This window comes from Haliotis rubra, unplaced genomic scaffold (genome assembly GCF_003918875.1).
Source record: "Haliotis rubra isolate DU_JTF1 unplaced genomic scaffold, ASM391887v1 Scf382, whole genome shotgun sequence".
NCBI classification, from domain to species: Eukaryota; Metazoa; Mollusca; class Gastropoda; order Lepetellida; family Haliotidae; genus Haliotis; species Haliotis rubra.
Genome location: NW_025767060.1, coordinates 1,020,709 through 1,034,657, shown reverse-complemented (window position 1 = coordinate 1,034,657; position 13,949 = coordinate 1,020,709). Strand labels below are relative to the sequence as shown.

The 13,949-nt window shown below is 41.9% G+C and overlaps 1 protein-coding gene across 1 annotated transcript; it reads left to right on the top strand.

The window, feature by feature from the left end:
- The first annotated feature begins 710 nt into the window (after positions 1 to 710).
- LOC124286411 (collagen alpha-2(IV) chain-like) lies at positions 711 to 1,370 on the top strand. Its single transcript, XM_046722778.1, has one exon. It carries the CDS (start codon positions 711 to 713, stop codon positions 1,368 to 1,370), a length of 660 nt encoding a protein of 219 aa, XP_046578734.1.
- The last annotated feature ends 12,579 nt before the right edge of the window (positions 1,371 to 13,949 follow it).

Here is a 13,949-nt window from a genome sequence, read left to right as displayed (position 1 = left end):
TATTTCGCTCATATGACGACGTGCATGCGTGTGTATGTGTATGTGCGGCTGCTTGTACTAGCCCAGGCTGAAGCTGGTTTTATAGTGCTAGCCCACTGAGATACCATGCCGCAGTGAAGCATGAATACCCCACTCAGACACTTTATACTGACTCCGAGCCGACCAGTCCCTGATGTACCCATAATGCCGAGCGCCAGGCAGGGACCAACAAGTACCATATTTTAACGTCTTTTGGTATGACGCGGTCGGGGATCGAACCCGCGACCTTCCGCTCTCCGGGCGGACGCTCCAACCACTACACCACGGAGGCGGTCGTATGTATGTAAGTATGTATGTATGTATGTGTGTGTGTGTGTGTATGTATGATGTATGTATGTATGTATGTATGTATGTATGTATGTATGTATGTATGTATGTATGTATGTATGTATGTATGTATGTATGTATGTATGTATGTATGTATGTATGTATGTATGTATGTATGTATGCATGCATGTTTCTATGTATGTATGTATGTATGTATGTATGTGTGTGTGTGCGTCTGCGTGTGCGTACGTGCGTGCGTGCATTAATGTATGAAGCCAACTGCGTGAAAGAATTTTTATCGACCCCTTCATATCATTGGAGTCTGTTTCGTCGTATAATCGCGACTGGTTATTGTCTGACCATGACGGTATATAATCACTTTATTTTGACAGTTACTCCTAAGAATGAAGGCTGTTCTCCTCGTTTTACTGGCCGTCGCCGTGACAACAAACGCTCAAATAGGGCTCTTTAACCGGTATAATCGCTTTGGCGGCCTTTTAGGACGTGGAGGAGCCCGTGGCTTTGGAAACTTTGGCAGATTCAACAACTTGGGTAATTTCGGTTTCCTTGGCTTCCCAGGAACCGGGTCAGTAGCGGGCTTCGGATTCGGCTTTCCAACAACTGGTAGGACCGTCAACGGTTTCAATAATTTCCAGCCGGGTCTGAGTGGTTTCCAAGGATTTCCAACCTTCTCCGGTTTCACCGGTTCCAACAACGGATTCACCGGTTTCAACAACGGACTCAATGGATTCAACGGGCTGGCCGGACTGAACGGATTCAGCGGGCTGAACGGACTGAACGGATTCAGCGGACTGAACGGGCTGAATGGACTGAACGGATTCAGCGGATTCAACGGGCTGAACGGATTCACCGGATTTAACGATCTGAACGGATTCAACGGGGTGAACGGACTCAACGGACTCAACGGACTCAACGGAGTTAACGGATTCAGTGGGTTCACCGGATTGAACGGATTCAGCGGATTTCCAAACAATGGTTTTACATTCCCAGCGGCAACCAGTACCGGAAGTGGATCAGGAACAGGAGACAGCGTCACTGGGTAGAAGTGGTTGGACAGAGGTGACCTTTGCTTTATCGTTGGTATCGTTGGCATAACGTTGGTTGGTTGGTTGGTTGGTTGTTTTTACGCCGCACTCAGCAATATTCTAGCGTTATGGCGGCGGTCTGTAAATAATCTCGAGACGAATCCAGTGATCAACATCATGAGCATCGTTCTACGCAATTGGGATACGATGACATGTGTCAACCAAGTCAGCGAGCCTAACCCATACATGGGTTACTGAAGATCAATATTCTAACCCGGACCTTCACGGTATGGCATAAGTTGATCTGGTCTAAGCTCGATGCACACAAGCACAGATATTGGATCTGTTGGCATTATCCAGAAACAGTTCTTGACGTTGCTTGAATTAGCTGTTGGGCATTGAATGTCTCTCGGGGCGGTGGGGTAGTCTAGTGGCTAAAGCGTTGGCTCGTCACGCCGAAGGCCCGGGTTCGAATCCCCACATGGGTACAATGTGTGAAGCCCATTTCTGGTGTCCCCCGCCGTGATGTTGCTGGAATATTGCTAAAAGCGGCGTAAAACCAAACTCTGTCAGTCAGTCAGTCAGTGAATGTCTCTCAACAAATTTACAAACATTTTCATTATAATTTTTACCGTGTAAATAGATATTGATAAATGACGATCCAAATGATTTTAAGGCTGTATTTTTTATAAAAGTCTTTGAATGACATTCAGTGATACACATAAGGAAGACATTTATGGATGTCAACTTTCATTTTAAGGCAGTTTTCTTTCATTATCAAAGTCTTTGAATGGCATTCAGAAGTGATAGACATAAAGGGGAAATTTATGAATGCCAACTTAAATATGAAAAACACGACGTTTTGGAGTAAATCCTACTCCTTCCTTCATCGGGTGAATGAATATTTTTATTTCTCTTGAAGGTTTTCCTCTCCTGGATGTTCTTGGCAGTGCTCTGTAGATCGTCAGACTGGCTTTGATGTAGGGTCGGAGAAAGAAAATAAACCTTTTCAAGAATGATACGTTTTTGTCGTTTTTTACATTCTCGGATACAGTGCCCTTTTGAAGACCAATGAAACCTCTGGTTGTCTTGAGAGGAGACTACTTAGGTGTATCGGGTGGCCAGGTTCGGTGAATCAGTTGGTTGTATGTCATTATTCTTCGGAACGGTCATAATATCAACATATCGGCTTGAAACAGCTGAACTAGTATTGACTATGTCGTGAAACCCACTGATTCTAAAGGGGCGGTGGGGTAGTCTAGTGGTTAAAGCGTTGGCGCGTCACGCCGAAGACCCGGGTTCGAATCCCCACATGGGTACAATGAGTGAAGCCCAATTCTGGTGTGCCCCGCCGTGATATTGCTGGAATATTGCTAAAAGCGGCGTAAAACCAAACTCAGTCAGTCAGTCAGTCACTGATTCTAAAACGTTCAGGGGCGATTGGGTACCTTAGTGGTTAAGGTGTTTTGTTCGTTACGTTAAAGCAGCTAAGCATCTGAAGAGAGTTGTTTCCCTTAGGCGTTTCCGGTTCCTATAATGATTTGTTTGATATCCACACACCCCTGAATTAAGATACTTAGTTTCACAGCATCATACAATAGTGATTGGTTTCACCTATTGCCAACATGACGCTGAAATGCTGTTAAAGGCGGTGGCGAAACACATCGCAAAGACAAAGAGTAACGGGTGGCAGATTCATTCTTCTTCCAGCAATTAGCAGAGCGATGAACACACGGAAAAAGAAAAAAGTCAAATCTAGCTTCAAACACACGAATAGGAAGATATGTAATGCCAATTCTATTCATATACCGATCCAAAGAAGGAATCAAGAAAGTTTCGGGGAATAGCTTTTATGAAACTGTCTTTGTTTGTTGTTTAACGCCGCACTCAGCAACATTCCAGCTACATGACGGCGGTCCGGACCAGACAATTCAGTGATCAATATCATGAGCATCGATCTATGCAATTGGGATACGAAGACATGTGTCAACCAAGTCAGTGAGCCTGACCACTGATCCCGTTAGTCGCTTTTTACGACAAGAATGGGCTGTTGACGACCAATTCTAAACCTTATCTTCATTCTTCCCTACAAATATATTCTCCAAAATGTTTATGATCCGTAGCATTTTCTCAGTATACACTAGTATACTAGCAGAGAGAAATGCTAGTGCACAAGCAAACATATGCACTAGTATACAAGCAGAGAGACATACTAGTATACAAGCAGAGAGACATACTAGAAAACAAGCAAAGAGACGCACTAGTATACAAGCAGAGAGACAGACTAGTATACAAGCAAAGAGACGCACTAGTACACAAGTAGAGAGACATACTAGTACACAAGCAGAGAGACATACTAGTACACAAGCAAAGAGACATAGTAGTATACAAGCAGAGAGACGCAGACACTAGTATACAAGCAGAGAGACATACTAGTATACAAGCAGAGAGACAGACTAGTATACAAGCAAGAGACGCACTAGTATACAAGCAGAGAGACATACTAGTACACAAGCAGAGAGACATACTAGTATACAAGCAAAGAGAGACATACTAGTATACAAGCAAAGAGACGCACAATAAGCTAGTAGAGACATACTAATATACAAGCAGAGAGACATACTAGTATACAAGCAGAGAGACATACTAGTATACAAGCAGAGAGACATACTAGTATACAAGCAGAGAGACATACTAGTATACAAGCAGAGAGACATACTAGTATACAAGCAGAGAGACATACTAGTATACAAGCAGAGAGACAGACTAGTATACAAGCAGAGAGACAGACTAGTATACAAGCAGAGCAGATATGCTCTACATACTAGTATACAAGCAGAGAGACATACTAGTATACAAGCAGAGACAGACTAGTATACAAGCAGAGAGACATACTAGTATGCAAGCAGAGAGACATACCAGTATACAAGCAAACAGACTAGTATACAAGCAGAGAGACAGACTAGTATACAAGCAGAGAGACATACTAGTATACAAGCAGAGAGACAGACTAGTATACAAGCAGAGAGACATACTAGTATACAAGCAGAGAGACAGACTAGTATACAGAGACAGAATAGTATACAAACAGAGAAACACACTAGCATGCAAGCATAGATACATAGCAGTAGAGACATACTAGTATACAAGCAGAGAGACATCATAGTATACAAGCAGAGAGACATACTAGTATATAAGCAGAGAGACATACTAGTATACAAGCAGTGAGACACACTAGTATACAAGCAGAGAGACATACTAGTATACAAGCAGAGAGACATACTAGTATACAAGCAAAGAGACATACTAGTATACAAGAAGAGAGACATACTAGTATATAAGCTGTGAGACACACTAGTATACACGCAGAGAGATATACTAGTATACAAGCAGAGAGACATACTAGTACACAAGGAAAGAGACGCACTAGTACACAAGCAGAGAGACAGACTAATATACAAGCAGAGAGACAGACTAGTATACAAGCAGAGAGACAGACTAGTATACAAGCAGAGAGACAGACTAGTATACAAGCAGAGAGACATACTAGTATACAAGCAAATAGACAGACTAGTATACAAGCAGAGAGACAGACTAGTATACAAGCAGAGAGACAGACTAGTATACAAGCAGTGAGACAGACTAGTATACAAGCAGAGAGACATACTAGTATACAAGCAGAGAGACATCATAGTATACAAGGAGAGAGACATACTAGTATATAAGTAGAGAGACATACTAGTATACAAGCTGTGAGACACACTAGTATACAAGCAGAGAGATATACTAGTATACAAGCAGAGAGACATACTAGTATACAAGCAAAGAGACATACTAGTATACAAGAAGAGAGACATACTAGTATATAAGCTGTGAGACACACTAGTATACACGCAGAGAGATATACTAGTATACAAGCAGAGAGACATACTAGTACACAAGGAAAGAGACGCACTAGTACACAAGCAGAGAGACAGACTAATATACAAGCAGAGAGACAGACTAGTATACAAGCAGAGAGACAGACTAGTATACAAGCAGAGAGACAGACTAGTATACAAGCAGAGAGACATACTAGTATACAAGCAAATAGACAGACTAGTATACAAGCAGAGAGACAGACTAGTATACAAGCAGAGAGAGAGACTAGTATACAAGCAGAGAGACATACTAGTATACACGCAGAGAGACATACTAGTATACAAGCAGAGAGACAGACTAGTACAGAAGCAAAGAGACACACTAGTATACAAGCAGAGAGACAGACTAGTACACAAGCAAAGAGACAGACTAGTACACAAGCAGAGAGACATACTAGTATACAAGCAGAGAGACATACTAGTATACACGCAGAGAGACATACTAGTATACAAGCAGAGAGACAGACTAGTACGTTAGCAAAGAGACGCACTAGTACACAAGCAGAGAGACATACTAGTATACAAGCAGAGAGACAGACTAGTACAGAAGCAAAGAGACGCACTAGTATACAAGCAGAGAGACAGACTAGTACACAAGCAAAGAGACAGACTAGTACACAAGCAGAGAGACATACTAGTATACAAGCAGAGAGACATACTAGTATACAAGCAAGGAGACGCACTAGTACACAAACAGAGAGACATACTAGTATACAAGCAGAGAGACATACTAGTACACAAGGAAAGAGACACACTAGTATACAAGCAGAGAGACAGACTAGTATACAGGCAGAGAGACATACTAGTATACAAGCAGAGAGAGAGACTAGTATACAAGCAGAGCGACATACCAGTATGCAAGCAGAGAGACAGAATAGTATACAAACAGAGAAACACACTAGCATGCAAGCATAGATACATACCAGTATGCAATCAGAGAGACAGACTAGTACACAAGCAGAGAGACATACTAGTATACAAGCAGAGAGACAGACTAGTATACAAGCAGAGAGACAGACTAGTATACAAGCAGAGAGACAGACTAGTACACAAGCAAAGAGACAGACTAGTATACAAGCAGAGAGACATACTAGTATACAAGCAAAGAGACGCACTAGTACACAAACAGAGAGACATACTAGTATCCAAGCAGAGAGACATACTAGTACACAAGGAAAGAGACGCACTAGTACACAAGCAGAGAGACATACTAGTATACAAGCAGAGAGACAGACTAGTATACAAGCAGAGAGACAGACTAGTATACAAGCAGAGAGACAGACTAGTATACAAGCAGAGCGACATACCAGTATGCAAGCAGAGAGACAGAATAGTATACAAACAGAGAAACACACTAGCATGCAAGCATAGATACATACCAGTATGCAATCAGAGAGACAGACTAGTATACAAGCAGAGAGGCATACTAGTATACAAGCAGAGAGACAGACTAATATACAAGCAGAGCGACATACCAGTATGCAAGCAGAAAGACAGACTAGTATACAAGCAGAGTGACATACTAGTATACAAGCAGAGAGAGAGACTAGTATACAAGCAGAGAGACAGACTAGTATACAAGCAGAGCGACATACCAGTATGCAAGCAGAGAGACATACTAGTATGCAAGCAGAGAGTCATACGAGTGGATGTCCAGGCTGAAGGGACCTGCGCAAATACTTCGCGTTATCGACACAACCGGAAATCTATAACTGAAATATGAATTGGCAAGGACCAGACTTACACCTGGTGTCATCGTTGTTGATAGTCGCGATATATAACACCCACATACCTGGTAATAATTGTGAGGGGTAATTGTTGTGCTATTACACGTCAATGACCATGTTTGAACATGGAGTTGGTGACGGACATTATTTATTATACATTGTCGTCACAGCGAGTGACGTTATAATGTTAGCAAACACAATGGAATGCAAGCACATAGACATTGCAGTAACACACATAACAATTGCAAGTGTAATCGAAGTTTGCCGCCACTCACAAATCAGCAACGCTAGCATGCCATTTGTAGGTCTAATGCTTGAAGCAGTTGCACGATCCCTAGTCAGTTGTTGTGTGGTGCCCATTTCTGGTGTCCCTCGCCGTGATATTGCTGGAATTTTGCTAAAAGCGGCGTAAAACCATACTCACTCTCTCACTATTCAGTAGTCGCCAGACTATACCCAGTCTGCGAATCCGTGTGTAACAGACTGGTACTAGTGCAGATCGCCCAAAGTTTGGGACTCCACATGTTAAGTGACATCTAGATAACACAAATCGGGTTACGGCATCTCCAAAACAGATTTGTGGCTGCAACCTCCACTACCAGACAGTTGTTCAGGGGTGGTGGTGGAATTGGGTTAAACGTCGTGCTTGAGAATATTTCGCTCATATGACGACGTGCATGCGTGTGTAGGTGTATGTGCGGCTGCTTGTACTAGCCCAGACTTGAGCTGGTTTTATAGTGCTAGCCTACTGAGATACCATGCCGCAGTGAAGCATGAATACCCCACTCAGACACATTATACTGACTCAGAGCCGACCAGTCCTTGTTGTACCCATTAATGCCGAGCGCCAGGCAGGGACCAACAAGTACCATATTTTAACGTCTTTTGGTATGACGCAGTCGGGGATCGAACCCGCGACCTTCCGCACTCCGGGCGGACGCTCTAACCACTACACCACGGAGGCGGTCTGTTCAGGGGTGATGTATCAGCACAGAGTATTCGGAATCGAGCTCAGTTGCCATAAACAGGGACTCCATGGCGCCGTGAATCTGCAGACATCCCAGAATCAGTGTAACAGGATTGTCTTTAGTGACAGGTCCCGCTTCACAATGCGCTATGCCGACGGAAGGGTACGGGGGTGGTTGGTTGGTTGGTTGGTTTGTTGTTTAACGCCGCCCTCAACAATATTCCAGCTATATGGAGGCGATGTGTAAATAGTCTGGACCGGACTACAAAGACTACTCAGGGTCAACAGCATGAGCATCGATCTACAATTGGGATACGATGACATGTGTCAACCAAGTCAGCGAGTCTGACCACCCGCCTCTTATGACAAGCGTTGGTTGCCGAAGACCGATTCTGTTCCGGATCTTCACGGGTTCTCAACTTCACGAGGGGTTGTGTTCGTGAGGCTGACAGATTTGGAGGAGGAAGCCTAATGATAAAACATACGACTTTCAGTAATAACACATGGCTCTGTGAAACAAACAAAAGGTGTCATCCACCAACTTCTAGAATGCCGATCAAACAAGTTGAAATGGTAATGGTTTGGGGAAATGTTTGTACCTGTGGTAGATCTCACTTGATTGTCTTACTGGCCTACAGTACCGGGACAAAGTTAGGATCCAATTCCTTCTGCTATTCATGCAGCTGTCCTGACATTTTATCTTGACAATGCTACGCCCCATACTTCAGTTCTGACGGCGACAAGGGCCGGTGGGGTAGCCAAGTTGATAAGCGTTCGGTCATAAGGCCGAAGACCCGGGTTCGATTCCCATTTGTGAGACCCATTTGAGGTATTGCACGCTTGGTTGACACACGTCATCGGTTCCCAATTGCTCAGATCGATGTTCATGTTGTTGATCACTAGATACCTGGAATATTGCTGAGTGCGGCGTAAAACTAAACTCGCTCACTCGCTCACTCACTCACTGATCTTTATGTTCCCCAGACTGACTGACTGACTGACTGACTGACTGACTGACTGACTGAGTTTGGTTTTACGCCGCTTTTAGCAATATTCCAGCAACATCACGGCGGGGGACACCAGAAATGGGCTTCACACATTGTACCTATGTGGGGATTCGAACCCGGGTCTTCGGCGTGACGAGCCAACGCTTTAACCATTAGGCTACATCACCGCCCCGTTCCCCAGACATTAGCCCGACTGATTTCAGATGAGCTGGGAAGACGAGTGCAACAAGTGAATCAACCCTTGACGTTGCAAGAACTTGGGCTAGCACTCGTTGTCCAAAAATGACTACTCCGGTTAGTGTGCTCCGACATGTTCTCTTCCATGTTCTACACACTCGTTATCGGTTTCTTCTCTTCCATGTCTTCACACTCGTTATCGGTTTCTTCTCTTCCATGTCTTCACACTCGTTATCGGTTTCTTCTCTTCCATGTCTTCACACTCGTGATCAGTTTCTCCTCTTCCATGTCTTCACACTCGTTATCGGTTTCTTCTCTTACATGTCTTCACACTCGTTATCGGTTTCTTCTCTTCCATGTCTTCACACTCGTTATCAGTTTCTTCTCTTCCATGTCTTCACACTCGTTATCAGTTTCTTCTCTTACATGTCTTCACACTCGTTATCGGTTTCTTCTCTTCCATGTCTTCACACTCGTTATCAATTTCTTCTTCCATGTCACTCGTTATCAGTTTCTTCTCTTCCATGTCTTCACGCTCGTTATCTTTCTTCTCTCCATGTCTCATCTCGTTATCAGTTTCTTCTCTTACATGTCTTCACACTCGTTATCGGTTTCTTCTCTTCCATGTCTTCACACTCGTTATCAGTTTCTTCTCTTCCATGTCTTCACACTCGTTATCAGTTTCTTCTCTTCCATGTCTTCACACTCGTTATCAGTTTCTTCTCTTCCATGTCTTCACACTCGTTATCAGTTTCTTCTCTTCCATGTCTTCACACTCGTTATCAGTTTCTCTCTTCCATGTCTTCACACTGTTATCAGTTTCTTCACTTCACGCTCGTTATCAGTTTCTTCTCTTCCATGTCCTCACACTCGTTATCAGTTTCTTCTCTTACATGTCTTCACACTCGTTATCAGTTTCTTCTCTTCCATGTCTTCACACTCGTTATCGGTTTCTTCTCTTCCATGTCTTCACACTCGTTATCAGTTTCTTCTCTTCCATGTCTTCACACTCGTTATCAGTTTCTTCTCTTACATGTCTTCACACTCGTTATCGGTTTCTTCTCTTCCATGTCTTCACACTCGTTATCAGTTTCGTCTCTTCCATGTCTTCACACTCGTTATCGGTTTCTTCTCTTCCATGTCTTCACACCTCGTTATCGGTTTCTTCTCTTCCATGTCTTCACACTCGTTATCAGTTTCTTCTCTTCCATGTCTTCTTCCATGTCTTCACACTCGTTATCAGTTTCTTCTCTTCCATGTCTTCACACTCGTTATCGGTTTCTTCTCTTCCATGTCTTCACACTCGTTATCAGTTTCTTCTCTTCCATGTCTTCACACTCGTTATCAGTTTCTTCTCTTCCATGTCTTCACACTCGTTATCAGTTTCTTCTCTTCCATGTCTTCACACTCGTTATCAGTTTCTTCTCTTCCATGTCTTCACACTCGTTATCAGTTTCTTCTCTTCCATGTCCTCACACTCGTTATCAGTTTCTTCTCTTCCATGTCTTCACACTCGTTATCGTTATCGTTTCTTCTCTTCCATGTCTTCACACTCGTTATCAGTTTCTTCTCTTCCATGTCTTCACACTCGTTATCAGTTTCTTCTCTTACATGTCTTCACACTCGTTATCGGTTTCTTCTCTTCCATGTCTTCACACTCGTTATCAGTTTCTTCTTCTCTTCCATGTCTTCACTTCACGCTCGTTATCAGTTTCTTCTCTTCCATGTCTTCACACTCGTTATCAGTTTCTTCTCTTACATGTCTTCACACTCGTTATCAGTTTCTTCTCTTCCATGTCTTCACACTCGTTATCAGTTTCTTCTCTTCCATGTCTTCACACTCGTTATCAGTTTCTTCTCTTCCATGTCTTCACACTCGTTATCAGTTTCTTCTCTTCCATGTCTTCACACTCGTTATCAGTTTCTTCTCTTCCATGTCTTCACACTCGTTATCGTTGTCAGTTTCTTCTCTTCCATGTCTTCACACTCGTTATCAGTTTCTTCTCTTCCATGTCTTCACACTCGTTATCAGTTTCTTCTCTTCGAATGGTGGTTTCACTGAAATGGTATAGTTGGAAAGGTCATGGATCGTCTGTATTGTCACCTGATATGCAGTATGCTACACATATATGTTCTTGATAATGCACACACTACTTCATTGTGGGATTCAATTTAACAAATATTACGTTTTTTAAACTTTTATCAGAGATATCTAATTTTGGAAAAGGTGTACAAGATGTTATTCGGATTGTTTCCAGTAAACACTTGGGACACGTTTATATTGTGCAACGTGACCTAGATTCCGTATTGCTGAGATTTGAAAAGGGTTTTTACGTCACACTATCATGGCTTCGTCTCAGATGTGACATGATTGATGGCTGGACATATTCTTTACCTTCAAGGAGAAAATAGATGATGCTTCAGGCACAGGACTGGGTGGGATTAGAGGTGTTGCAAATTCTGTATCCCGGGTGTTATTGCGTAACATATGGCTTTAAGGAAATGTATTCTCGCCCTAATCTTATTTCACTTCAATTTAGCGTCAGAAATTATATGTTTTTGTTTCAGCATATATATATATATATATATATGGAGTTGGTTGACACGAGTGGCCTTTTGCCGTTATGAATTTTCGGCGATCCATTCATATAATTGTTAGTGTAAATGGGGGAGTCCAGTGGATTAAGCGTTCGCTCGTTATGGGTACATGTATGAACCTTATTTTTAATGTGTTCCCAGTCTTGATGTAATTTGTAACATCGGTCGTAAAAGCATAGTCACTGGCTCATACATTTTCTGTTTTGTCTCTTTGGAATCTGTTCCAACAGATAATCAAAAAATGATTATTGTTTATAGCGTTGACATTACATAGTGCTGTTATAATGATGAAATGAGGTAAAGTCCGTTTGCATATAGCTAATGCTGTGGATTTTAGATACACTCTTCAAATAAATAAAGAAACGCATAAGCTATTGTTAGAAGAATTTATTGCGTTTGCTTAAGAGCAATTATTTCATGTAATTTCAGGGGCGGTGGGGTAGTCTAGTGGTTAAAGCGTTCGCTCGTCACGCCGAAGACCCGGGTTCGATTCCCCACATGGGTACAATAGGTGAATTCCATTTCTGGTGTCCCCGATGTGATATTGCTGGAATATTGCTAAAAGCGGAGTAAAACTAAAACTCACTCTCTCACTCATGGAGTTTCAATGGTAAAATGGTGAAAATCCACGCGTCTATAGACAAAGAGTTCGCCAACACAACAGTAGCCTGTTTTGTTGTGTTTCTGTTTACTTGAGTCTACAAGATGGCCTCAAAGTCCATACTTTGTGTGACGAGCACTGTTAGCAATAACTGCTCGGCTTTGCATGTTTTCGTGGTGACGTTTTGGCGAAGATTTCTTCAAACGCTTCTAAGACAAGGGAAAACGTTAGTTAAAATTACTGCATTTTGGCGCTGAAGTTGTTTACAATCACACACAGATGACGTTTAGGAAAGAAATAGTATATTTGTATTGTTTTTGCCACAGCTACATGCGTCAAATAATCTCAAAACCACCTATGCGTTTCTTTTTTTGTGTGAAGAATGTATATTGAAGACTTAATTTTAACCAAACCTTCAGAGTAACCCTATAAATTAACATTAATGTTAAATTTGAAAAGTATTGTAAAATGTGACTCTCCAACCACATTGTCCTTAATGTTACTTGGAAATCCAGATATGACTATTCAACAGAAAGAATATGTTTTCAAATGTGTACAAACTTTAGTGTATCAATCAATGATCACATAAGTTGTGTCCCTTCCTCTATTCTCTCTTTAACATGCCTATACATTCTCTCCATTCCTTCCTAAGACAGGACCTGTGAAGGTCCAGGTTAGAATATTGATCTTCAGTAACCCATTCTTGTCGTAAGAGGCGAGAAACGGGATCGGGTGGTCAGGCTCGCTGACTTAGTTGACACATGTCATCGGTTCCCAGTTACGCAGATCGTTGCTCATGATGTTGATCTCTGGATTGTCTGGTCCAGACTCGATTATTTACAGTCCGCTGCCATATAGCTGGAATATTGTTGGGTGCGGCGTAAAACTAAACTCACTCACTCAGTCTTAAGATAGATAATATTGACAATGCATGTATGTAAAGATCAGGGAGGGGGGTATATTAAGTTGGATAACTTGTCCCCAATCCCTTTTCACAGTGAATAAAGTATATATGTTGAAATCAAATGTACCCTTTCAAGTGCACTGAAACAGAAATTGAAGGTGCAAAATATATTTCTTTTATTAAAGAATGTCCAGCACAGATAGGTTAAAAAAACATTCCCACACCTGAGGGTAGAGCAACAGGGATGTTGCGATTGATCACGCTATTTCCATCGCCTGTCAAAATGACCGTATAAACCTCAGGAAAAAGGAAGAGTTTCCAGATCTTGTAGCAGATTCTTATCTGATGTTCAAGATTGCCGGAAATCTGTGAGTAAAAAATTGCCTTTTAAATTTTTTAAATTACTATTTTTTGGTTTCGTAATCTCAACCATTAACGAGTGTTGAGGAAATGAAATGACATACACATATTTGTGGTCATTGACCTCAAGGCGGTCTTGCTTGTCTTTTTAGGAATTGCATAAGTTTAATATCTTTATAAAGATTTAAAGTGCCAAGATGTTTAGATACGAGGGGCTATCAAAACGTGTTAATCTCCTGATAACAGTTTTAAAATTTACTCTTTTTAAAATACAAATATATACTTGTACACCAAGTTTCGATATGATCAGAAATGAAATAAGTAAAGTATACAATA